General features: G+C 42.4%; 2 protein-coding genes across 2 annotated transcripts in view; both read left to right on the forward strand.

Moving 5' to 3' along the window:
* The window catches only part of CACNG1 (calcium voltage-gated channel auxiliary subunit gamma 1), a 309034-nt gene that overhangs the window by 134305 nt on the left and 146753 nt on the right, over window positions 1-27976 (forward strand). The window lies entirely within an intron of this gene.
* Window positions 1405-26631, forward strand: CACNG5 (calcium voltage-gated channel auxiliary subunit gamma 5). The gene is made up of 5 exons (XM_056866832.1): window positions 1405-1636; window positions 10458-10544; window positions 19823-19963; window positions 21632-21777; window positions 26328-26631. The coding sequence occupies exons 1-5, from the start codon at window positions 1429-1431 to the stop codon at window positions 26583-26585; spliced, it is 840 nt and encodes a 279-aa protein (XP_056722810.1). The 5' UTR covers window positions 1405-1428; the 3' UTR covers window positions 26586-26631.

The raw sequence follows: 27976 nt of genomic DNA on the forward strand, positions 1-27976 counted from the left end.
CAGATTGTTAGTGGAGGATTTTATTCAATTTGTACCCTGCCTTCCTCCAGTGAAGCCAGGCTCAGGGTGGCTTCCAGCATACTGCAATCCATCAGTGAACATAATACAGGCAATAATAATACAGCCACTTTTAGTTAATTATAAAATCACTTCAATTAAAAATCTAGGATTTTGTTCCTAGAGTATGGCGCGCCCCCCCCCCCCCATGTTGTTCAAATTTGGATTACAGGAAGGACAAAAATGGGAAACCCAAAAATGAATGACCGGGGCCATATTAATTTCTTTGTGAGTGGGTCCAGCAAGGAAAAGAGAAAGGGGAGTGAGAAGAGAAAAAGAGGAATGGGAAGGGAAAAGGGAGAGAGAGAAGGGAAAGGGAAGAGAAGAAAGGAGAAGAGGGAGGGAGGCTAGCTTATGTATGGACCATCACTGTCCGCAACCATAGGCCTGGAAGAACATCTCCATCTTAGAGGTCCTGTGAAACTGAATTACGTCCTGCAGGGTCCGTGTCTCATTAGACAGAGAGTTCCACCAGGCCAGGGGCCAGAGATGAAAAAGCCCTGGCCCTGGTTGAGGGCAGCCAAATGACCAGGAGGTTGTTTCCCTTGGGGCATAATGCCCTGGGGGGGTATACCAGGAGAGGCAGTCCCACAGATACAAGGGTCCCAGACCATTTAAAGCTTAAAAGGTCAATACCAAAACCTTGAACCTAATCTGGTACTCAATCTGGAGTCAGTGCAGCTGGCGGAGCACAGATTGTATATGTGCTCGATATGGAGTCCCTGTGAAGACCCTCGCTGCTGCATTCTGGACCACTTGTAGTTTCCCGAGCAGCTTCAAAGGAAGCCATGCATACAACAAGTTACAGTAGTCTAATCTAGATGTGACTATTGCATGGATCACTGCAGCTAAATCATGGTGGGTCAGATAAGGGGCAAACTGCTGGGCTTGGCAGACATGGAGAAATGCCATCCTGCCAGTATTTGTGATCTGGGCCTCCAAGTACAGGGAGGCATCCAGAATCACATTCAGACTCTTCACCGAGAAGGCTGGTGTTAGCTCAACTCCATCAAGAGCGGGAAGTTGACTACGGGCCCAGTCAGCTTGATGCCTTCTGCTGTGCCTGTAGTGCAAAGCTTCACTTTCTGTCCTTGTAAGCTGCTGTTGAGACATCTTTTCTTCTGATTTTCCTGCATACAGATATGAAAACACTACTTAAAAGAGTATATTTGGATACTTCATAACAACTCATCCTACCTGCATTGCACAACGTCCAACCTGCATTGACCCATTTTCCATGGATTTTATGCATCTGAACAGGGGAAAGAGAGCGAATTTAGTGATGCCTAATACAGATTGCTGCCTCAGTTGACTTCTAATGGTTTTGTCCTTCATCCATTCAGGAGTTCTGTCTTGTCCTGTCAGACCCTGATGCATTTGGGAATGAGCACTTGCAGCAGAAAGGCTCTGACTCTGCTCAGCAGTGTGTTCGCCATTTGTGGTTTGGGACTCCTGGGGATTGCTGTAAGCACGGACTATTGGTTGTATCTGGAGGAAGGCATCATCCTACCCCAAAACCAGAGCACTGAAATCAAGATGTCTCTGCATTCTGGCCTCTGGAGGGTTTGCTTTTTGGCAGGTAAGATAAATTGGGTTTTTGTTGTGCTTGTTGCTAATTATATATAATTATTAACATTAATGTCCCTATTAGTGGTGTATTATGATTAATTTATCATCTTTCTCACACTCAGTTTTGGCTTACTCCAACAGTTTTTTGCCTCCTGCAGCATGTCTCTGACAAAACTCATTTTTCTCCTGATTATTTTCATTAGACATATACCTTCTTTTTTCTCTCTTATTCAGTCTTAAGCTCAGCTGTTTTATTTTGCTTCTGTTATCATTCCTCATCTCTTAAGTATCTCTTTCCCATTTTGGCTTCACTTGCTCAGTCTGTACCTCCTCTTCCTCAAAATTTTTCTTCTTGAGTAAGATTTCCTCTCTTTACTCTCCAGGCTGGATCCATGAGTGAGTTCACAGGACACATCTCTTCTCCTTCCTGCTGCACAATCTGCCTTTAAGAGTCAGTGAACTGTCAGTGTAAGCTCTAGTCCTGCGGCCCCCTTAAACAGACTTCAGCAGACAACCTATCCACAAAAGCAGTTTTATTGGGTAGAATGACAGGTTTCAGAAGCTATATTCAAAAGGACACTAGTAAGGGTCAAAGGCAAGGTACATAGCATATATAGAAGAGCAAAAGGAGATAGCCAGTTACCCAGGCAACCCCCCCCCCTCCAAGAGGCAGGAAGGAGTACTTGGCGATTCCCACAGTATGGGAATCTATGAAGACTAAACACGGGGCATAGACTGGCCTTGGACAGGATAGCACAACAGCACCTGGAAGCAGCACAATCGCACTACCGCATACCATCCTCATGGCCTGCTCCTGACAGTCAGGAACAAAAATGGGGTGCAGCCTGGGGAAGGGGGGGAGAAGAAAATGCTAGAATTTGACCACACACACTCTTGATCAAGAGTATTCATGAGTCTTAAGTGCCTTTGTTTTATAGAATATAGACAGATTTAACGCCAAACTAGTATCTAGCATTTGAAGTTTGCAGTTTCAGTTCAATTGATATAGAAAGGTTCATGTATGTATGTATTCTATCGTAATAGTCATTACCTGATCACTAATTATTATTTAGTGCTTCCAACCTTTTTGCTCTTTATTCTGTAATTTAGAAGAATGAAAAATTAATGACTAGGATTAGAAACTAATAATATAAGTCTAAAGTTGATAAAGGGTGTGTGTGTGTATTATATTGACGCTTGGGCACAGATATATTTCTTTCTTTGATTTTCCCCCATTCTCTCCCCCCATCATCGGTTTTCTTTTTTCTGTATCCCTATATACAAAAATAAAAATTATTTTTAAAAAAAAGTAGGCTGCTGATGTTCTCCTCAAGGTGCATCTATGCGGTGTCCCACTCTGTTCCCTGACTCCCCCAATCCTCAGACACAACTTTTTAGGGGACAGCAGGGAGAAAGGGGGAGAGGTCTGTCTTTATAGATATTATGAATATAAATAGTAATTACAAGCAGAAATCTTATGAGAATTGTGGGAGAGAAAATCATTTTGAAATCCTCTCATCCCCCCCAAAATTCCTCTTCCAAGATCCACTAAACTCTCAGGAGTTTCTGCTGGATGACTTCTCCACCTTTTTAAAAATGCTTTTATTGATATAAATAAATATAACAATAATTCAAGCCACAACATATATTATGTAACATTATAGCAATTGCTCCATACGATTGATAATACCCTTCCAAATTTTACCCAACCGAGACAAATCTTTGTTTTTAGAAATATTGATATTTTAATATTTAAATAAGAACATTTAATTTTCTCTACAAATGCTCTGCATGTTGGTGTCTTTTTAACCTTCCAAACCTTAGCTACTGCTATTCTGGCAGCTTAAATAATGCATAATGTGGATGTCCAAAATTTTTGGGGATGAGATTCCACATAATTTAACAAAAATAATTCTGGAGAAGGTGCAACAACATATTCAAAGCTGTGCGTTAACGCAACTGTCACCATTTGCCAATAGCTTCTTGCACATGTACAGGTCTACCACATATGGATATAATCTACATTAATTTTCCCACAATACCAACAATTGCTAGAAACAGATTTATAAATTCTTGCTAGTCTGGCAGGGGAAAAATGCCATTGATGCATCATCTTGATTGCATTTTCACGCAGACTAAGACTGACTGAGAAAGATAGGTTATTTATGCATGGGAGTTTTACCTGAAGTTTGTTGCTCGCTGGAACCACACCTTCCTGTTGGGAATCTATGCACCAGCAGTCTCAAAGCTCAAATCAAGTCCTGCCCCTTTAAATACTGCATTGTAATTGGCTTACTTCACAGTGCTCACTGTGAGAGAAGATTCCCCCCCAAAAAAACTCAATTACCTCATAAAAAAGCATTTTAACAACAAAAAACAAAAAACAGAGCAATCTGAAAGTGGGGGGAGAAATCCAACCCTCGGTTTTAAAAAGCCTTTATTTTGCTCAGAAAGAGCTCTGAGGAAGCAGGAAGTATTTGATTCACCACCTCTTTACACGCTGCTTTGTGATTGACAGTGAGAGAAAGCCAATCTTTTCTGGCCCGTGCTTTGTCTTCTGCGCAGCAATTTCAGCAATTTCAGCCGGGCTGAGTTCAGGGGAGAGGGAAGAGTCAGGTTAACAGAGGAATCGGAAGACCTGGACATTGTGAGGTCATTTTGAAAGGACGGAAAACTCGTGCAGAACTCCAAGAAACAACCGAGTCAGACGGGGCAAACATGAGTCCAAGTACCCATGCATAAATGACTATAGAGCGATTGAGTGAAAAAACATGTGACATTTGTATTTAATACAGAACCCAGAGCCTTCTGCCATTTTAAAAGTAAGATTGTCCCATACCCCAAATAATATTGCACAACAGTTTACAAAAGTTAAAAAGTGAACATTTATACTTTGTAAGAAAAAGAAACTCAAAAGAAGTTAATTCTCTTTCTAATTTGATAGAATTGAAAAATTGGAATGCCTCTGTTACTACATCCGAATATTGTGGTAAACTACATTACTTGTCCATTTTTTTTTACCCAGTCACAATATCTATCCAAGCCAACCTGATCCCATTGTTTGCAATCAAACTCATCTAGTCCTGGAATGAAGTTCTCTTACATTTGAATTAATTAAGAGGTGTTCATACAGGATTTCATCCTCCCTGATCTGCTCAAAATGAGCCAACTCCTAAGTGGAATTGTTATGTCAGAATTGTTTTATCATTACCACATCCGGTTCACTTCTATCAAGCCATGAGGCTAGCCAATTTAAGCTAGTTGCTGTATAGTATAACGTAATATTTGGAACTGCCAAGCCATCTTCATTCCTCTTATTCTGGGCATCGCACCAGGGCAACCTAGGTCTTTTCTTTTGCCAGACAAAGCTATTAAACAGATTTTGCCATTCCATTAGCTTTTTATCTGAGATCTTAATCAGAATGTTTTGAAACAAGTATGGCAATTTCGGAAGTACCATTTTTACAGCTTTTCTATCAAATAGTGATAAATTCAGTGATTCCCAACTTAGTGTAGTATTGGTTCTTGTAGGTTATCTGGGCTGTGTAACCGTGGTCTTGGTATTTTCTTTCCTGACTTTTCGCCAGCAGCTGTGGCAGGCATCTTCAGAGGGGTATCAGTGTTACTCCTGCGAAGATGCCTGCCACAGCTGCTGGCAAAACGTCAGGAAAGAAAATGCCAAGACTATGGTTACACAGCCCGGATAACCTACAAGAACCAATGAACTCTGACCGTGAAAGCCTTCGACAATATTTTAGTGTAGTATCTTTAATTTTTAAAAAATAAATGGTAAATAATTAACATTGAATTTGCTATCATTAAACAAGGAGATGCCTATATCCGGATACTTAACAGAAACCCCACTTTGAGATTTTTGGCTTAACCAATTGTTTTCATCTAATTCATGAAAATGCATATTGATTAATAGCACCTCAGTCTTGAGTGTGTTTAACTTGTAACCGATTGGTTACAAGTTCTTCAGTGTGCAAACTTTCAAATCCTCCAGTTCTGGAGCTCTCAAAAGCTTGCACGCTGCATTGTGTAATTTTGGTTGGTCTTCATAAAAGTTATAACATGGCTTATGTCCATAAAATAACAGTCTACATTATGAATTATACTTCTCTTTCTGGTTCTTGCCTGATTCTAGCAAGCAAGGGAAATGCTATTAGTATAGATACTTGTCATTTATGCATGGGAGTTTTACCCAGGGCTCGATGCTCGCTCGTCCCACAATTTTCTGTTGCAAATGTTATGCACCAGCAAAATCACCAGCTCAAGTCTGGAAGTGTGAGTCCCCAGCCCTTGAAAATGCTGCTTAGTAATTGGCTGTAGTGCTTAATGTGAGAAAAACATCCAGTTCCCCTCTTCCCTCCCCCCGCGGAAACCCAAGTGCTGTGTAAAAAACCTTTCACAAAAAGAAGCAGTTTTAAAGGAAAGGAATAAGGAGGGCGGGAAAACCCAAGCATCATTTAAAAACCCATTTTTGGTGATAAATTTGATCAGAGAGAACGCTGGCTGAAATATGAAAAATCAGGAAGCATTTGAGTCCCTGCCCCTTGAAATGCTACTTTGTAATTGGCTGTAGTGCTTACTATTTAAAAAATCACACACACCCAGCTCCCCTGTCCTGCTCTTTGGCTTATGCATGGAGAGGAGGATGATTTGACCTGGGCTGATCTCAGGAGAGATCGAAGAATCGGGATTTAACTGGGATTTGTGAGGGCTGGCTACGAGGTCATATCTAAGGGATGGAAAGCTCATGCATAAAGGACCATATTTTGATAATGTGGATTAGCTTGCAGGAATGGAACAAGACTAAATTGGAGCTTGTCTCTAGCCACTTTTCTACTAACTGTGTAGGCCTTTTCTCAAAATCACCTGCTAATAGAAGTGTCCTGGCCAGCCCAATTTTGTCAGATCTCAGAAGCTAAGCAGGGTTAGTCCTAGTTAGTACTTGGATGGGAGACCACCAAGGAAGTTTAGGGTTGCTATTCAGAGGGAGCCAATGGGGGGGGGGGGGTAACCTGTGAACATCTCTTGCTGTGAAAACCATAAGTGCTCCAATTCCCCCCCCACACACACACACACTTCATGCCTTGAATTCTATGCTTTTGATTCTCCTTTGAATTCTTTCTCACATTTTTATGTTTGTCTTATGGAATCTTTTGCAAAGATCTGAGTATTCATATTTCATACCCTTCGGATATACAGTATCCAGAGCAAACCAGTTTCAACTGCCTAGGAGTGTGTGTTGCACCTGTTCATTTATTTATTTGGTTGGTTTTATACTTCACCCTCCACCTGCCAAAGCCGGGCTCAAGGCGACTTAAAACAAGAAATTTCATACAATAAATACAATAAAATCACATCACTTACAATCAATAAATAGGATCAATAATTTCCAGTCCCATAAAAACATGCATAAAATAGAATTAACAAGTGGCTCTCATTTTGGAGCACAAGGCCACTGCAAGGCCTGCAAACAGCCAGCATCCTCACACATCAGATTGATAGTCAATGTGAAACACAGGTGAGGGGGAGATAGGGAGGCCTGCATAGATGGAAAGCCGTGGATGTCCTCAACCATAGGCCTGGTGGAATAACTCCATTTTGCAGGCCCTGCAGAAAGCTTTAAGATCCCGCAGGGGCCTGGTCTCCTCAGAAAAGGAGTTTCACCAGACCGGGGCCAGGGCCGAGAAAGCCCTAGCCCTGGTCGAGGACAGCCTAACACTCTTTGGGCAGAGACCACCAGAAGATTACTATTTGTAGAACGTAATGTTCTCTGTGGGGTGTACCAGGAGAGGCAGTCCTGCAGGTGTGAAAGTCCCAGACTGTGCATAGTTTTAAAGGTCAAAACAAGCACCTTGAACCTGATCTGGTGTTCCAGCTGGAGCCAGTGCAGTTGGCGGAGCACTGGCTGGATATGCTCCCTCAGCAAGGTCCCAGTAAGGAGCCTTGTTGTGGCATTCTGTACCAACTGGAGTTCCCGGATCAGTCAGTCTCAAGGGCAGCCCCATGTAGAACGAGTTACAGTAATCCAGCCTGGAGATGACAGTCACATGGATCACTGTGGCTAGGTCAGGGCGGGAGAGGCAAGGCACCAACTGCCGAGCCCAGCAGAGAGGGGAAAAGGCTGCCTTGATCACGGCTGTGACCTGAGCCTCCATTGTCAAGGAGGCATCAAGGATCACACCCAGGCTACTGATGGCAGGTGCAGGTGTCAATTGCATGCTCTCAAGAGCTGGGAGTCAGCTCCCTACCCAAGGGCCAGCCCAACCAAGCCATATGTCCTGGCTGGCTTATCTGCGGCCGGAGTCAGGTTACAGAGTCTCTCAGGCACTGGGCTGGGAAGAAGCACAAACGAAGTCAAAACAGTCTGAAGTCTATTAGGAGCCAAAAGTGTTGCAAGAGCCGGTTATCAGTCCAAGGTCATGTAGGTTCAGGAGTAAATCACAACAGTGGCAGTAGGTTCTGCATTTGGCGAACAAGTTGCACCCACACCCTGAAACTCCTTTTCAGGAGCTTTATTGCTGAATCCTGCCTCTAGGAACCATCCTGCCAACGCTCTTCATCTGAGCTTGCCCCACGTAGCTTATATCTGGCAGCCAATTTCACACTGCGATGACATTCCTGTATCTCAGTGCGCAGTCTTCTGCAATGGCCTTCCATGGGGACTGGTGACACTGGAGAGCTGGGGCCAGGGTCAGGGGCTGTTGCCTCTGGTGGGGGAGGTTCCTCTGGGTTGGGGCCAGGGTCTGGGGCTGCCTCTGGTGGGGAAGGTGCCTCTGGGCTGCCTAGTGGCTGCACTCCGAGGGTGTCTGGTTCTGGTCTTCCTGCCAGCCCCCTGCTGACACCCAGGGTCCCACCTCCTCCGAGGAGTCCTCACTATCATGGATCACAGGCTGGCCATGACACCATAGGACCTCCATCTTCAATTGATTCAATTTCAGTCGACTTTTCATCAACCATCCTGTCATAGCATCCAAGCACCTGGCCAGTGTGTCCAGGGCAGAGTCCGGATGACCACCCATTAACAGATACAGCTTGGTGTCATCAGCATAGTGATGACACCCCACTCTGAAACTCTTGACAAGCTGGGCATGGAGGCACATATAGACGTTAAATAACATGGGTGAAAGGATTGCACCTTGTGGAACCCCACACACCAAAGGGTGCTCCTATGATACCTCCTCCCCTAGCGCAACCCTCTGTCCTTGACTGTGGAGGAAGGAGCGCAGCCATTGAAGGGCTGTACCCTGGATTCCAATGTGGGCAAGGTGATGGTCTAAGAGATCATGGTCGACCATGTTGAAGGCTGCTGACAGATCAAGGAGTATCAACAGCCCTGATCTGCCTCGATCCAGCTGCCGGCAGAGATAGTCTGTGAGGACGACCAGAGCCGTCTCCGTTCCATGGCCAGGGCAAAAACCTGACTGGAATGGATCCAAAGCCAATGTCTCATCCAGGAAAACTTGTAGCTGTTCAGCCACTGCTCTCTGAACTACCTTACCCAGGTATGAAAGATTCAATACCGGGCAGTATTTGGAAAGATTCCTAGGATCTAACGATGGTAGATGCACCACTGCCTCTTTCAAACTCCCCGGGAAAGTCCCCAAACTGAGGGACAAGTCTCCCACACTGCATCCGGAGGCCTTGACCAGCCAGGATGAACGCTGGTCCAAGAGGCATGTGGTGGGCCTCACAGCCAACATGATCCTGTCAACATCGGCCTGAGAAAGCCAACTGAAATGGTCCAAAATAGAACCAGAAGATGGGCAAGGGGCCTCGAGATCCCTTATCCAAATTGGCAGGGAGGTCAAGGCAGAGCGACAAGACTTCATCTGCAAAAAGTGGCAACAAAAGATGGACGAATTTGCGGTGATAGCCAGACTGACCAGCTTGATGAAAGAGAAGACGACTGAAGAATCCCAAAAGAAATGGGAATGTTATTTTGATTATGTTAAATGGAAAGGATAGATTGTTAGATATAAGGATCAGCTTATAAAATTTACTATATAGTATAGAAGGAATTTATTATCTAAAATGTAGAATATAAGAACAATGTATAAGATGTTTGAAATGTAAGATGAAATAGACTCCCCGAAGGAGTGCAAACTGTGTGAATGTATGTGTATATATTTGTTTATTTTTTCTTGAAAATGTTAATAAAATATCTTTTTTTTAAAAAAGTCTTTATCTGCAAAGAAGCTCACAAACGCCTCACAGCTATGGGCCGAATTCGTAATTAAATTTGGACATCCTTCTAAGGATGTAAGAGACCCGATCATTCTAAACAATTGTGCTGGTCAAGAGCTAGTGGATGCAATGGAGGCTGCAAAATACTCCTTTTTAGCAGTCTTCACTACCATCTCATAGGATTTCATAAGTGTCCGACAAGATGTTCTTGCAGCGTCGTCGTGAGTTTACCACCATTTGGTTGTCATCACCCACCATTGACCAATTCATGCCCTGCCAAGGAAGGGGAGAAGCAACAGTGTGTGTGTTTATTCATATATATTTATATATTCAAATGATGTTTGCATCCTTTTTCCATTCCATTATTCTATAACATCAGAATAGTAGAATAAAGGTAATTCTATACCATATGTTCTAAGAGATGCATATCAGTTGACAACTCCTCTTTGGCTTATTACACTGTTACATATGCTGTTTTAACAAAACAAGTGTTTCAGTCCTTAAAGATCTGTTCAATACTGGATGTAAACTTCTTGACCTGAAAATCTTTGAAACCACTGGAAGGAAAAGAAGTTGGTATATTTAATTTAAACAATCAATTTGTTGAAGTATAAAATACACTTTTTCACTTGCAGGTGAAGAGCGTGGGAGGTGCTTCACAATAGAGTACATCATGCCAATGAATGTCCAAGTTACATCTGAATCAACAGTTAGTGTTTTCAGTAAGTGGTTTTTGGGATATGGGTTGGGGAAGGCGTGTGTGTCCATTTGAACACTTGCTTTTCAAAACTAGGAAACAGATTTATTTATTTGTTTGTTTTTAGTTTGCCTTTCTCACTGAGTATCAAGGCATCTGTAGTGCATGTCAAATGCAATCAACAGGATGGGACATCCTATAAGCAATGCAATAGGATTTGAATTGCAGAAATCTGAAAACAAAACATAAGCATTTACATGACACATTAAATGTTGTAAAGATTACACAGTAGGATTATACTTACATCAACAGATAGTACACAGTAGTATAGTCCACAGTCATCCTTTCTCAAAACCATTCTTTGTAGTACAGCCCTAATTATCTGTGTTAAAAAAGCTCTCCTGAACAGTTCAGCTTTGGATAGTCTGTGGAAATCCAGGAGGGTGAGAGCCTTCCTGACCTCATCAGGCAGGCCATCCCATAAAGGGCCACAACAGAGAATGAACTTTTATGGGTAGTTGTAATGGTTTAGCCCATTTGCAGGGTGGCACCTGCAGGAGGCCCTGCTCTGATGAGCGAAGCTGTCGTGATAGAGTATAGGGGAAGAGATGGTCTTGAAGATAGGGTTGCCAGCTCTGGGCTGGGAAATACCTGGAGATTTTGGGGGTGGAGCCTGAGGACGGCAGGGTTTGGAGAAGGGAGGGCAGGGACTTCAATGGAATATGCCATAGAGCCCACCTTCCAAAGTGGCCATTTTCTCCAGGCGAACTGATCTCTATCGCCTGGAGAGCAGTTGTAATAGCAGGAGATCTCCAGACACCATCTGGAGGTTGGCAACCTTGCCTGGAGATATGAAGAACCAAGGCCATGATGGGCTTTGTATGTGAACCAATACCTAGAACTGAGCCAATGGAGTGATCACAGAATGGGAGTAATATGCATGCTCTGCCTAGCCCCTGATAATAACCAACTTGCGGGGTTCTGTGCCAATTGCAGTCTCCAAGGTGACTTTGAGGAGAGACATATATAAAATGCATTACAGTGGTCTAGTCTCAACGTTACCATGGTGGGATCAGCCAGGTGGGCAGATCAGCCAAGTCAGAGTAGGGGGACATCTTCTGGGTTAGACTGAGTTGGAAGAAAGCATTTTTGCACCTGCATTACCATCAGCAAAGGGCTGCAGAATGGGAAATGCTTTGTTTTGTTTTTTCCACTTTCCCTCCTCTAATTTGTAATCTGGAGAACTGGGTTTGATTCCCCACTCCTCCACATGAAGCCTACTGGGTGACCTTGGACCAGTTACAGTTCTCTCAGAACTCTCTCAGCTCCATCTACTTCACAAGGTGCCTGTTGTGGGGAGGGGGAGGGATTGTGATTGTAAACCGCTTTGAGACTCCTTAAGGTAGCCAAAAGCCTGGTATAAAATCAACTCTTCTTCTTCTTCTGCGAACAACTTTGGAACAGGTGAGGGTGTGAAAGAGGGAGGTGGGGAGTTTTATTTCCTGTTGCCCTTTGCCATAACAAGACTTGCTTCCATTTTACAATTTCCTAGTCCCAAAGTGGCCAGACCATCCAGCCATGAAGGATAAGCGAAAGGAGACCTGTCCTTGCTAGCCTTGATGTCAGAATCTACTTTCTTGGTTTTTTTTTTCAGTTTGAAGAGAAACAGGACAAAGTTTGCTCCAATGGGTGAAAAAAATAGGCTTGTGTGAGAATTGTGTGAGAATTTTTAACCATACTACTGAGTGCTAGGAATAGAACTTCAAGCCCAGAAACAGTGTGGTAACCAGAAAAAAAACCGGTTCTATGAAAAAAGCCCACAGGAAAAAAGCCCACAAAAAAAACCCACGGTCATAAATGCACACAAGAAAAAAGCCCACACAGAAAAAAGCCCACACGGAAGAAAGCCCATACGGAAAAAAGCCCACACAGAAAAAAGCCCACATGGAAAAAAGCCCACACAGAAAGAAGCCCACGTGGAAAAATACTCAAAGTAGAAAAATTTCCATATTCACAATATGTTTGGAAGCAAACATCTTATTTGTTTAAAATGATGAGTACCTTCATAGTCCATTTGAAAGGCCATCCGTTACCTTGACAACAAATGGCTTTCTGAGTACCTTCAATTCAGAGAAGCAGGCCGTTACCTCTGGAGTTCTCACACAGATGTTAATTTTTAAATGTACATTATGAGTTTTATTTTTTATTTTTGTAGTGCAAACAGTGGAGTTTTCAAGAAGCCAGAAGAACAATGATGTTATGATTTACTTGGGGTTTGAGTATCTCGCTTTTCGCACTGTCAATGGAGTGGTGACTTGGAGATGCAGACAGAATCGCTCTATAAAGTGCCATTCAATTATAAAAACAAAAGATGGCAACGTAGTTCAAGAACCAACAGAGCATTGTCATGATTCCTGTCCTCAAAAAGCATCAGCAAACATTGCCAGAAGCAAAATGAGGGAAGACATGGGAGCAGTAAGTGCTACTCCTCGCAATGTGATGGGAAATGTGTTGTCAGCGTTAAATAATGATATATTGGCCCATATGCCCAGACAATCATCCCTCACAAGAAGTCTTCTCTATCACAGAACAAATGGTAATTTGCCTAACCCCAAAACCATAAATTTTGACATCCGTGAAAAGTACAGTCAACTCATACTTCACGATTCAGGTGTGGAGAATCCGGACAGAATTCTGGTTTTAGGTGATAGAGCTCTTATGCTCGAATTGAACAAAGATACCATTTATGGAGATGGCACATTTGATAAAGTGCCAAATATGTTTTACCAACTGTACACGTGGCATGGCAAGGTGGGTAATTCATATCCGCCATGTATTTACATTTTACTCCAAAAAAAGAACACAGACACCTATAATAGAATGTTTCAAATAATGAAGCTATTGATTCCAAATCTGGCACCTCAAAAGGTTTTAGTCGATTTTGAGAAGGCTTGTATGAATGCAGTACAGATTGCTTTCCACATGCTGAGGTCAAAGGGTGTTATTTTCATCTGTGTCAGAGTCTCATTAGGAAAATCAACAATGTTGGCTTGAAGACTGAATATGAAACTAATATGAACATAAAAATTACACTGAAGTCTCTTGCTGCATTAGCCTTTGTCCCAATAGATGATGTAAGAAGTGTTTTTGAAAAGCTTGCCGCCACATTTCCAGATGAAGACAGCTACAATGAGGTGCTCACGTACTTCTTTTCTACATATATCGAGGGTGCAGCAGGTAGAGATCCTCAGTTTCCTATAAGAATATGGAATCATCATGATGCAGCCCTTGAACGGTCACCAAAACTACCAACTGTTGTGAAGGATTTCACAACGCTCTTAATTCCCTGTTCCACTGCAGTCATCCTAGTGCAGGGATGGGGAACCTCAGGCCCGGGGGCCGTATGCGGCCCCCGAGGACATTTTTTGTGGCCCTCGGGAGCTCCGGGGCCCTGCCGCGGAGGCGTGGTGCAGGGTAGCCCTCCCTGAGGGTGTTCCTGGGGCCACGGCTTGCAGGGGCGCTGTGACACCCTCTGGACCTCCTCTCGCCGACTGACGGCTGTTGGTCGGCAAGAGGAGGGGGAGGGACGCTGCCCCCTATAGCCGCAGCGTGCAGGAACGCTGGGGCACACTGTAAGCCCCTCTCGCTGCCTGTCGGCTGTTGAGCAGCGAGAGGGAGGGGGAAAAGAGGCCCGCGGCTCCCGGTGGCAGAGCATGCACGCAGGAGCCGATTGGGCTTCGGGGGGCCTTTTGTGGACTCTGGGGGGGAAGGCATGGAGCCTGGGGCCAGGTTGCGTGGGGCCGGCAGGTGTGTGTGTGGGGCTTTTCTCTCTCCCTCTCTTTCTGTCTCTGTCTGTCTCCCTCTGTCCTTTTCTTTCTCCCCCTCTTTCCATTTCTTTCTCCCTCTCTCCCTTTTCCTCTTTCTGTTTTCCTTCCTTCCTCCCTTGCCGATCGACCGTGGGCTGCGCCCCCCTGGCGCCTTGTTTGCTCGGGCCCACCGCTGGCTGGCCTCCTGCCTGGGAGGGGGGAGGACCGGGGGAGCGGGGGCGCCCTCCAGGCCTTCTCTGCATGGCCTCCCCTGGGGTTGCCAACCTCCAGGTAGTGGCTGGAGATCTGGCAACCCTAGCCTCTCTTCCCCCACCAGGAGATCTACACCTGGAATGGCCCCCGAATGATGTTATAAATGTGCAAATGGCCCTTGGCAGGAAAAAGGTTCCCCGTCCCTGTCCTAGTGTGTGGTTTCTATTTGATGGACTGCAGAGGGACCTGGCTTGCCACAAATTAACATTGGCTAATGAACAAGCAGGTCGCCCAGAGGTGAAAAAGAGAAGATACGAGGCACTACATTACATGGTTGCCACTTCTGTACAGGAGTATGAGCAGGTGGAAGAAAAAGTTACTTAAGGAGATTGGCTAATTTGCAGTAAAGATTTATATCTGAATTATTATTTACTCGATTTATTATTGAATGTTGGTCCCTCATTTAATCCAGGGGGTCCCCATTCATTCCGGGTTTGTTTTCAACAGCTGGCAGAGATATAAAAACAGTGAAATAGCTTCATTTTCATGTCAAATGAAAGAATTGGCAGGGATATTAAAACAGTGAAATGGCTTTAATTTGATCTCAAATAATCACTGTAAAGGAATAAAGTATATAGTTATATAACAAATAAGAGACTTTTACAGAAGTGTGAATAAAATTAATGTGAAATTTAAGAATAAAAAATGAATAATTATCAGGTATTATCATACCAGTACAAAGTGTTTTTCATGATTTGGAAATAATAAAATATGGTTCTTTCTGATCTAGTTATTTTTTATTAAGTAATTGTTAATGTTAATAGTTGTGAAAGTTATGTTGTGGGTTGTAAAAATTATGTTATGGCTGTAATTTTTTAAAAACAAAATAAATAAATAATATTAAGTATTCAAATGTGAGTATTTTTCTTTTCCCCGTGTGGGCTTCTTTCCGTGTGGTTTTTTTTTTCTGTGTGGGCTTTTTTCCATGTGGACTTTTTTCTGTGTGGGCTTTTTCCGTGTGAGGTTTTTCTGTGTGGGCTTTTTTCCATATGGGGGCTTTTTTCTTGTGTGGGGGGTTTTTTGTGAGCAATTTTCTTGTGGGCTTTTTCATGTGGGTTTTTTCGGTAACCAGAAAAAAACCCACATGAAAAAAGCCCACAAGAAAATTGCTCACACAAAAAAAACCACGGTCATAAATGCACATAAGAAAAAAGCCCACACGGAAAAAAGCCCACACAGAAAAAAACCCACACGGAATCTGGGGGGAAATGTCAGAAGGTATCCACCTTCAAATGCCACACGGTAAACAGCTCCAGGACATCTAACTGTCCAATGTCAGAGAGCTCTGATCCAGCATGGCAGTTTTCTTCTTTTTATATTCTTACACTCAGAATTAAAAAGGATGTTTCATGAAGGTTTTTTTCAATGATATTTACATTATTGAATTTCACTGCTCCTAAATTTGAAGCTGTCTTTTGACATTTTCTAAATATTTAAATTATTACATGTCAGGAACAATCTGTTTTAAAAAATAAATAATGTCCCCCTCCAAAATTGCTTTAACAAATTTTATTTTGACAAAAATATTTGGAGTCAATTTTCAGGAGGAATATGGGTCATCCGTGTGTGTATGTATATATGTGTGTCTGTGCCTGTTTAAGATTTCTTCTTGTTGCTATAGCAATGCACAACACTATTTCTGGAACGGACAGTTTTATCTTGTTGCTTTTGCAGGTGAAAGTGGATTCATAAATAATAAGTATCAATTAATAGTGTATTATTCCATTCCGCTCTATTTTATTACCCTTTGCAGACTGATATGGTGAAGATCAGAGTACCTCAACTTTTATTTTCTTCCTTTCTTTTGGCATTTCCATATGAGCGGTGATTTTTTTTTTTCCAGCTAGAGATACAACTGGAAAACAATGACTTGGATCTAATGGAGTATGTATGTAAAGACACCATTCTTTCCCACCCTCTCCATTACCACAGCACCCCACTGAGACCTACAAAATCCTGATGCTAAAGGTTGCAGGACATGTAGGGTCAAAAAACCATGTGGCCCAGGGGCTGCAATGAGGAGGGGGACCAGGTAAAATTGCCCTCACCTTTCACTTGTGTCAGCAGAAATTCCTGGTTCCTTCTGTGTACTGCTGGCCCCCCTAATGGATTTTGAGCATGTGAGCCAGGCAACCTCCAGCATCAGCAGGTTAGAGGTCTCAGGTGGCTGCTGGAGTAAGAAGGAGGACAAGAAAAGAACTATGTCCATACCCATCCTTAAGTTATATGTGCACTTCGTAGGATCCAAGCCTCAGAATTAGAAAAGGAATGGTATAAAATCTGCATATAGTTTCAATCAACTCAGTGTACCAGCAAGTTCACTCTGCATGTATATGTGCTCCTTTGTGTGAGAGAGAGGGAGAGAGCGAGCATGCTGAATTAAAATTTTTAAAGCAAGACTAAATAGGTATATGAATAATAATAATAATAACAATAATTTATTGCAGTCGTAGACCAGTAAATATAATATTGCATTCCTATGCTACAAATCAAAAATCTCAAACCTTACATTTAAAAAACTGGTAACAAGACAAATAAAACACAGATAAAATACTGGAAAGAAAATACCAATATCAGGAAAGAAAATACCAAGACCACGGTTACACAGCCCGGATAACCCACAAGAACCAATGAACTCTGACCGTGAAAGCCTTCGACAATATTTAGATAAAATACTATTTGCAGTATAAAACTTAGAGCAGAGTTTCTATACTTATTAAATTTCCTTATCCTTTCCATCGGCCCTTTTCTTGCTCCGGGCTTTTATCACACCAGCATAAAAATTGGCCACTTGTTTTGAGCTCATAGGGGTTTTATCAATTAATAATTTATCCAGCCATACCTGCTCTGGACTTTCTGTGAATTTAACTATTATAGGATGGACAAACGTAACCCTCAGACCACTATAATATGGGCATCGAAAAAAGACATGCTTCATTGTCTCCACCTCTCCCATGGAACATGGGCAGAGCCTCTCTAGATATGTGGGGTTTTTTTGTATTTACCATCCAGTAACGCCGAGGGCATAGCCTCACATCTTGCCAAAGTGAAGGCTCTCCTAATTCGGTGGGCTTCAAGTTGTGAGAGATAAGGGGCCGGGGCCATAATATGTTTAGATTTTATAGGGGCTCTGAAACCTGGTGTCTTGTTAAGATCGTGTTGTTGCTCTACATCTTCAATCCTTTGTTTAACTAAGCTTTTTGCTTGTTCATAGTCTAACCTCAGAAGCCCACTCTCCCTAAATGGTTTCTAACTGCCTGTATCCATTTAGGCTGGAAAGATTCAGCTGAAGTAGTCCTCTTCCATTTTTATTTATCTTAAGCCATTGATAAGCTGATTGAAGAAGAACTCTTGTCTTAATCCGCATTACCCCAGTCTCCAGTCGAGTTAAAGTGTTAGATACACAGTGGGGGGGGGGGGGAACCTGCAAAATAGCGCGAACGAATTTAGACTGTATCTTTTCTAGAGAGTCTAAACAAGATATAGAGGGACCTAGATAGACACCATATAGCCGTGTTGGCGAACCTATGGCACGCGTGCCAAGTCCGGCATGCCGAGCCCTCTCTGTGGGCACGCGCGGGGGCGGCGGGGGCTTTGAAGGGAGCGCGGAGCCGTTCAAAGCCCCCCCCTTCCCTGGGCGGCGGGGGCTTTGAAGCTGGGTGGCGGGGGCTTTGAAGGGCTCTGCGCTGCCTGCAGGCAGCGCGGAGCCCTTCAAAGCCGCCGCCCCCCTTCCCTGGACTCCCCGCCACCGCCCCCCTTGCCGAGCTGGGAGGAAACCTCAGTATTCAGGTTAAATTGCCGTGTTGGCACTTTGCGATAAATAAGTGGGTTTTGTGTTGCAGTTTGGGCACTCGGTCTCTAAAAGGTTCGCCATCACTGCCATATAGCAACTGAGGCAAGATTTTAATTTGATACAGCTTCAGGGCCACTGGCACATAAAAGCCTCCCTTAGAATGGTAAAACTTTAGGATGGAATGTACTGATCTTGCCGCACGTTCAGATAAAAAGTTGCAATGTGCTGTCATTGATCCTGTGTCTTGGATAACAACCCCTAGATGTTTATATTTGTTAACTTGCTCTATCCTACTCCCCTTCATAACCCACTTCCTAATTTTTGGGTGCGAGCCAAATGCCATTACTTTGGTTTTATCAAAGTTAATTAAGAGATGTTCACTTTTGCAAAAAGTTGCAAACCTATCCATCATTCTTCTCAACCCAACTGGTGTTCTAGATAACAGTACAGCATCATCTGCATACAACAGGATTGGTAAATGTCGGTCAGCCAGTTTAGGAGGATGTAAGTTAACCTCTCTCATAATCTTTACTATGTCATTGATGTAATAATTGAATAACAGTGGTGATAGAAGACACCCTTGCCTAACACCCCTAGAAGTTTTTTATTGGATTGGTAAGATGGCCTTTTGGACTACATCTCACTCTAAGTGATTATTGTTTATGTACTGCTCGGATTAAAAAGAAAAGTCATCTGTCTATATTAGAAGCTTCCATTTTCTGCCAAAGGGTGGGCCTAGAGATAGAATCAAAAGCTGACTTTAAATCAATAAGGGCAGCATATAAAGAAGTTGGGCCCTTTGCCACATACTTTTCAGTCATAAGCTGTAATGTCAGACAGTGCTCTGTTGTAGATCTTCCCTCTCTAAAACCTGCTTGCACTAGTGCAATTTGATTTTCTTGTTCAAGCCAGATTACAAATTTATCTAATAGATGCCTAGAGTATAACTTGCTTATGATATTTAAAAGGCTAATAATTTGCTGGGTCTCTTTTGTTGCCTTTTTTATAAATTGGAGCTACTATAGCCGTCCCCCAGTCTTTAGGGGTACGTCCAGTTGAATCAATATAAGTGAACAGGGGAGCCAAAAATGATGCTCACCAGTCTATATTTTCTTTTAGCAGTTCAGGTAGAGTACCATCTAGGCCGGGAGCTTTTCCATTTTTTAACCTAGAAATGTGAGATTTTATCTCAAGAGGGCTAACCTTAGGCCATGGATCTAGGTTTTCAACCCCTAGTAGTGTATTATCCTGACTAAAATCCTCATATAGACTCTGAAAATAATTAGTCCATTTATCAGGGAGAATGCCCATATCTAGGGGGGCTTGTTAGGGGGGTATATGAATTAGGAGTACAGAAAGTATTTTCCCATTCATGATGTATCTTATCATGTAACACTTTTTCATTCTGTATTCCCTTATTACCTTTTACAGAGATGATTCGTTCTGCCACCCCTTTCCCATTAGTCAGCCTCTTCTTCATGTTTATTGGATTCATTCTGAGCAATATTGGGCACATTCGTCCCCATAGAACCATTTTGGCTTTTGTGTCTGGAATCTTTTTCATTCTGTCTGGTGAGTTTTAAGATGGTGGAATCTTAAAATTGATGAGATTTTTTAAAAATTATAAATATCACTCATGTTAGATACTTGGCACTGAATTCAAAGTAAATGTTCATGCTATTTTGTATATAGTGCTCCCAGTGTCAGGGTTGGGTCAGGTCTGATGAGGTTTGATGAGGAGGATAAGGAGGACTCATCAGACCCAACCCTGACACCCAATATGCCCAATATATGTATATGTCCAAAGACATAACACATCTAAGAGCTGCTATCAGAAATGACTGTATCAGCCCATTCCTGAGATTGGGGGCTGAATGGGCTTTGGAGAAGGCATGACCCCTACGCCAGCATCCATGCCACTTGCTAAACTGGCACAGATGCTGGCATTGGGGCACTTACGCTGGCCCCTTTGGAGTGCAGCGGCAGCACGGCCCTCAGACGCTGGCTTGGCGTCCTGCCAGCATCCTCGCCCTAGCATCCCAGGAGGTGTTCCCAGGGTGTTCTGGGGGCAGAGCTGCTGCTAGGCAGCTTCCTAACCCCTTTCAGCCCAGAACGCCCCCTAAAGCTAAGGCGGTGCTGCGCCACCTTTTTGTTGTTGCAGCATCGATGTTCTCTATGGGGCTTTTCCTCCTATTTTCCTTTTTTTTAAAAAAGCTCTTTTTTCCTCCCGGAGCAGCTGCGAAACCTCATTAGAGGCGTTTCGGCTGCACCGCGGCCACGCTGTCCTTGGCTGCCACAGCTCTCAGAAATGTGCTGTATGTCTCTGAATGTAAGAAAGAGAAGTTTTTAGCAGAGCATTTCTTTATTTAGATGTGTGTACCTCACTTTTACTCCCAATGGGGACCCAAAGCAGCTTACAACATTGTGTTCTCCCCTCTTCCATTTTATCTTCACAACAACAACCCTGTGATATAGGTTAGGCTAAGATTGTGTGACTGGCCAAAGATCATCTAGTGAGTTTCCGTGGCAGAATAAGGATACTAACCCAAGTCTCCCAGTCTGCCACTCTAAACTCTGCACCATCGGGTATGTTTTAAAGATATATGTGCACATTACCCATATGTATTGCTGGTTATCTGTGGTTGTCATTGGTGAGGAGTGCCTTTGACTTATTCCTATCCCAGGCCACAAATTTTCTCTTACGACTGGTCTAGACATGCAGCAGAATGAGATGTAAAAGTGCAGAGGTCTGGATTGTACGTCTGATTTCAGGGGTGGGATTATGTTTTTCAAAGTTCCCCTGCATTAATCATTCTCAGTAAGTACAAAACTTTCAATGTGCAGAGGGACAGGTTAAAAAAATTTCCCTAATTCTTCTATTTGAGTGATTATTTTCTTCATTTATACCCTGCTGTTCTCCCCAATAGGTACCCAAAGCAGCTTACATCATGCACAGTATCCTCACAATAGCCCTGTGAGGTCAGTTAGACAGTGTGTAATTAGTCCCAGGTCACCCACAAAGTTTTCATGGCCATGTTGGGAGTTGAAACTGGGTCTCCCAGATCCTTTTTGATGCTCTAACTGCTGCACCACATTGGCTCTACAGCCCATTTTAATTCTCAGGATTCTGCTTCCTCTCTCTGCTACATATGTAGGACAGGACATTCAGGAAGCTGAAGGGTTGCATGAACTGGTCTTTGTAAAGTAATGTTTTTTCATTTTGTGTTCTTGCTTCTCCAGGTTTATCTCTAGTTGTGGGGCTTGTACTGTACATCTCCAGCATCAATGATGAAATGCTCAATAGAACCAAAGACTCTGAGACGTACTTCACTTACAAATACGGGTGGTCATTTGCTTTTTCTGCTATCTCTTTTCTCCTAACAGAGGTAGGCATTGGTTGTGAGCTTACTAAAATGGCTATCAGAAATGGTTATGGTCTCAGAGGACTAGGGAGCTTTACAGTGTCTCTATGTGCCTAACATGTTATCTAGTTTAAGTTGTGTTTTTAGTAATATATCTCAATATCAATACCAGTTTTCCTCACTGTGGTGAAAATGCCATTTACAAAAACAAATATCCAACTTATTATAAAATAGGCCAATTCCAACTTTATCTATAAAAAAACAAGTCAAATATCAATAAATCTACAAACTATAAAACACAGCCAGCTGAATTAAGTTAAATTAAAAGCAGTTTTAAAATAGTTCACTTTATAACACTTGTTGCAAATGGGAGAAGAAGGTACTGTGTGGACTTCCACTTGAACTCTGTTCCAGAGCTCATCAACAAATACCTTGGAACAGGCCATCACAGTCATCACTCTCTTATGGGAAGGCAGAAAGAGATGGGAAAGGAGTTGGTGTAGCTCACATAGTTGACAGGAAGGCTTGTATGGGGAGAGGCAGCCTTTCCTATAGGGTGGGCTCAGGCCACATAGGCATTTAAAGATTAAAACCAGCAACTTAAATTGAGCCCAGAAGCTAACAGGCAACCACTCTAAAACTGGGTTGTCTTTAAGGCAGCCAGTAATCTAGACCTGAGATTACAGTGGTGTGGATTGGTGTTCCTACTTTGTCTGAGTCAAAACAAAGAGTCAGTTTTCAAGCCAGATGTTAATTAACCATTGGGCAACAACATTTATCTGTATCTCCATCAGTGAAGTAGGGTCCAATAGTATCCCCAGGTTCTTCATTTCATCTGTTAGTAATAGATTCATCCCATCCAAAAATGGCAGAGTAACTCCTCTTACATGATTGTCCTTTCCAACAAGCATTTGCTTTTAATTCAAGTATCAGCTTGTAATTCAGCAAGTCTTAGAACTCAGCCATATGACAAGTGACTGTAGGTGGACAACAGAGGGTTCTATCCTGCCAGTGGGCTAGTTGTGTGTATAAAGTGCCATCAAGGCACAGCCAATTTATGGCAACCCCAGCAAGGGACTTTCAAGGCCATTGAGAAGCAGAGGTGGTTTGCATTGCCTTCCTCTGCAGAGTCTTCCTTGGTGGGCTCCCTTCCAAGTACCAGCCCTGCTTAGTTTCTGAGATCTGATGAGATCAGGCCATACCATGCTGCCTTCCCTCCCAATGGGCTAATTATCTCATTAAAATTCAAGGAACTGCAAGCCTCCCTGAAGCTATGCAGCACTCTGCTTTTTAACTTGTATGAACATACATATACTGAGTCAGGTCATTAGTCTCTGAGCTCAGTGCTATCTTCCTCTGGCTGTAGCAGCTCTCCAGGATGTCTGGAACACATGCTACCAGATACCCTTTACTGGTGATGACAAGGATTGACTTAAGGACCTTCTGTGTACAAAGTATGACCACTGATCCCCAGCCCCTCCCTTAAATGTTTTGAATATGTGAAGTTGCTGTATACCAAGTGTGACCACTGGCCTACCTAATTCAGTATAGCCTGCAGTACAGATAATGGTTCTCCAAGGTCTGGGACTGAGAAAGGCCTTTCCTAATGCCACTCTTTTTAATTGGATAATATCAGCAATTGAATTCGGAGCCTTCTTCATGGAAAGTATGTGCCAACCATGAGCCTCCCACCCTGGCTTCACCTTCATGTATTTAATTAGAGGATACATGTGGGACATATTTGTCTTAAATAAGAACTGGATTAGTTTTGATGGATTGCTTAATTTCTTTTTTACAAATGAATTCTTAAGATTACATTTCAATGACAAAGTAGTTTGTAGCAAACTTGTGCAGACTGTCTGCCCCTTTCACTGGGAAGAAGTACAATGGCATCCCAAGGTATGAGTCTTGATACTTAGTAGATTTAAAAGATTTTTTTCACATATCCTCTTTAAAGGAGCACTTACTTGTTTATGCTTTTATTTTGTTTTTTGCTGCATGTTTATTCAGGCAAACCCACTATCAATACAATTACATTTTTAGAGTACCACATTTTGTTTCTTTCTATGCCAAATTCAGAACACTTCTACATTGCCTTGCTCATTGTATTTGCTGGAGATTTTGGCCAAATTGATTTAGCCTTCCAGCCCATTTATGTGGGTGGGGGCTGGGGGTATTTACTATCTTGATGTAAAAATCATTGGTAGGGCAAATAATATAATAGTGAAAATCTGTGCCCAGATCCTAGGAATTTCTGTTTCAAATGTGTGATTTGTATAATCCTAGATAAGGGCTCTAATGCTGGGGGGTGGAGGACCCTCTCCTCTTGCATCAGCACTAATATTGATCCCGAGATAGCAGTACTATTGTACCAGTGGTTCCTGCCAACTCCTGTTCGGCACAGTTATGTTATATATATGAGCTGACCTGCTGGATTAAACCAGTGTTCCATGAAGTCCAGCATCCTGTTTCATACAGTGGCCAACTAGCTGCCCTAGAGGGCCAGCATATAGCTCCTTCCCTTTATGTTGCCTTTTAATACTGATAGCCATGCCTCTGGGTGTGCAGGTTCCCTTTTCATCATGGCTAGTAACTAGTGATGCGCCTCTCATCCATGAATCTATCCAATCCCCTTTTAAAGCCATCTGTGCCCATGGCCATAACTGCATCCATTTGCACTAAATTTCATAATTAAATTATTTAAGTGAAGAAATACTGTTCAGACTCATTTGTATGCTGGAAGAAGAAGGGAGGGAAGAAAAGAACTTTATAGTCCCTATTCCCTGCATAGATTACTGTGGCCTGTTTAACAGTTGGTGCTTTGGCAATATCCAGTATTTGGAGAGTGGGAGAATGGTGGTATGGGTTGAAAATTCTTGGCTAGCAGATTAGAGCCAACTGATTTTACTAGACATGAGATATATATACCTGTAAGGCATACCTGAGCCACTGCAGCTTTTTAGGATAAAGGTGATTCTTACAGCAAGCTGGAATTGGATTGCATTTCACAAGTGTTCATATTACCAAATTTCTCCTTTTCAAATCTCCCAACAGTCTTGCAGTCAAAAAACAATACCAGCCTCAAAATCACAGCATACTCTCACTCGCATAAGAGTAACAGCATCCTGACACTCCAGTGCTGTAAAATGTGCGCTGACTGTCCATTTGTTTTCAGACACAATTCTAAGTGCTGGTTCTCATCTTTAAGGCCCTAAATGTTTAGGGGCTTACAAACATTTAGGACTTCTTCCTCCCATATTGTCCAGGCTTCCAGGAAAGGTCTTCTCAAACCTTGCTCTTCATGCGCTACATACAGAGGTGAGGCAGGCAGCAACTAAAGACAGGGCTTTTTCAATAGTGGTAGCTAGCCTGTGGAATGTTGAGGCATGGTACATTTCTTTTTACCCAGGCTTTTAATTAAGGGGTTATAGCCTGGAAACTGTCAAATTCATTTTAAACTGCTCAATGTTTTATTGTTTTATTTAGGTGGGTTCCCTGGAGAGGTACCAAAGACATTTTCTAAATAAATACAGGGAGAAAGGCCAGAGAGAGGTATAATTTGACTGATGGACTGTTTGGATCTCTAGTGGGAGATATAATGTAAAACCATGGTTTATTTTAATTTGTTTGAAACCAGGACTCGGTTCACCAACAGCCATTAAAATCCTACTTTGCTTTGACAGATGGTGGTTTTGCCGTCTTCTCTTTCCCTTTCATTTTCCTACAGAGTAGGGTGGCCAACTGTGGGATGGGAAATTCCTGCAGATTTGGGACTGGAGCCTCCGGAGGACAATGTATGGGGAGGGATTACTCCAGCTCTGTAATGCATGCTAGGAGAGTATGCTCTACCCAATTTTTAGGTATCCTTTCATCTTTGAGAACTCCAGTTTATTTTAGCAATTTAATAGTCGCTCATTAGTGTGGAGCATTCATGCTTGCTCACTTGAATGTCGCCCCTTCAGCGATGTTAAATGGAAGATATAGCAATTTACCTTATTCAGATGGGTTTTGTCCATGTGATCTGAAGAGAGTGGATTCATTATCCCATTTGATATTGGAATGCCCCCAGAATAATTCCTATCACAATCAATGGTAATCAAATTACCTGCCACCGTAACAAAAGATAAAACAGTCCCTTTTTGCTGGCAGATAGAAATCCAAGAACAACAACGGCGGTAGCCCAGTATCTATCCACCATATTTTCCTTAAAGAAATTAAGGCTCCCCTTTTACAGCTCAAGACCTTTTGGTCAAGGGAGCTTGAAAGAAGGAGTCTATCTTCCAAAGCAGCGATTTCCTCCAGGGAAACTGATCTCTGTAGTTTGGAGAACAGTTGTAATTCTGGGAGACCTCCAGGCCCCAGTTGGAGGTTGGCAACAATAACCCTAACTGACAACAGTTAGCAGAGTGCCTGCTATAAGATAAGCAAACTAACTGTAGCATGGTTAATTAAACCATGGTTTGACATGATGTCTACATTAGTCCATTCTTTCAGTGGCTGGCCACACAAGAAACTTCAAGCAGCATGACTATAGCTTTTGTTCTTTCTTTCTCTCCCCCCCCCCACCACTTCAGAGTGCAGGTGTCATGTCTGTCTATCTGTTCATGAAGAGATATACTGCTGAAGAGATGTATAGGCCTCATCCTGGCTTCTACCGTCCACGACATAGCAACTGCTCTGACTACTCTGGGCAATTCCTCCACCCAGATACGTGGGTACGTGGGCGCAGTCCTTCTGACATCTCCAGTGATGCTTCCCTTCAAATGAACAGTAATTACCCTGCTCTACTTAAATGTCCAGATTATGACCAGATGTCATCCTCTCCATGCTGAATAGCAAGTATATACCCTCACTTCGGGGGTGAATGAAAAGCAGATGTAGGTTGTAATGTCCTGAGTCTGTAATTTTTAAAAGGACACTTTGCCGCCTCTATTTATATAATTAGTAAATTATATTATTACCTATACAGTAAACTACAGCTGCTGATTTGATTCTGCAGCTGTTTCATATACCCAAATCTCTTGGAGCCAGAGAGAAACAATGGGTGTGGAAAAGACACAGGATAATACACAAGAGAACTTGACAGAAAAACATCACAAGGAAGGAAAACAAAAAGTTTTTTTTTTAATCAAAGGTTTGTGGGTTTGTCTAGTTTTATTTGTGAAACATTATCAGAATACAAGAGTAAATAGTGAGTAAATATTAAATAGTAAGGAGTAAATCTCGTGATTAATAATTAGAGAACTGCAGATTGCACTATTGCTTGGCATTTTGTTTAAAAAGATGGACGCCTAGCCATGGCTTGGAAATATTTCATGTTGGAGCATACATAGATGATAATTTACTCTCAGTTGTGTGAAATAAAGTTGTGTGTTTTTCTTGGGAGCCAGACACATAACCCTCACTGGCATTCCCCTTCCAGTCTTCTTATTCTAGGCCTCAGTCCAATTTGGTTGCTTCCCAATTAGGGTCATCTCTCTGGCATTAGAAGGGCAGCATCTTGAAATAAAGTGCCTGATGCTCTACTGGTGTAATATTGTTTTCTGATATCTGACTCAAAATGGCACCAGTTTTTCATAAGAAACAAGAATAACTCATTGAAGTTTGTTAGGCTAATCATATGTAGATCAACATCTCAATTGCTTCTAACAGCTAATGGAACCAGGGATATGACTATACCCAGTGACAATCAAGCCTTCTGTCTTAAAGATGTAATTTTCATTAATTTTGCTATATTCTACCATTTGAGAATCAATCACAATGAATCTGCTTGAGATATTTACTTTAGCTTTGGAAGATTTGTTGGTCATGCTGGTGTTCAGCTCTGTCTTTTTTGTAAATAAAGTATACAGAAATGTTCATATCCATATATTTTACTGTGTTTATATTACCTGTTGTAAGGACTACTGGATTGTTCAGAGAAGTGCATCAAATGTGCATTCTCAATCTCTGATCTTTCATTGTTCAGAACACTTCTGAGATAAGGAAAAACTCTTTGTTCTAATTTTTGCTTTGAAATTACAATGTGTTGTAATTTAAAACAAATAAAAGCTTTCAGCATATCTGTAATAAATATCACTGTTAAATATAAAGGACTCCCCACTCACTCTTTAGCAGCAACGATTTCTGTTATTACTGATTATATGGGATCCTGTGCAGATATTCATATCTGTACTTGCTGACTATCACGATCCATGCATACCAAGCAAGAGAGAGACAGCTT

The sequence above is a fragment of the Euleptes europaea genome, chromosome 1, assembly GCF_029931775.1.
Source record: "Euleptes europaea isolate rEulEur1 chromosome 1, rEulEur1.hap1, whole genome shotgun sequence".
Lineage (NCBI taxonomy): Eukaryota > Metazoa > Chordata > Lepidosauria > Squamata > Sphaerodactylidae > Euleptes > Euleptes europaea.

What these genes read in the sequence shown, in the direction of transcription:
- CACNG5 (XM_056866832.1), top strand. Translation starts at nt 1,429, where the DNA reads ATGCATTTGGGAATGAGCACTTGCAGCAGAAAGGCTCTGACTCTGCTC. An exon ending in ATCAACAGTTAGTGTTTTCA is followed by an intron (nt 10,545 to 19,822) that starts GTAAGTGGTTTT and finishes TACCTTTTACAG; the next exon opens with AGATGATTCGTTCTGCCACC. An exon ending in AATCTTTTTCATTCTGTCTG is followed by an intron (nt 19,964 to 21,631) that starts GTGAGTTTTAAG and finishes TTGCTTCTCCAG; the next exon opens with GTTTATCTCTAGTTGTGGGG.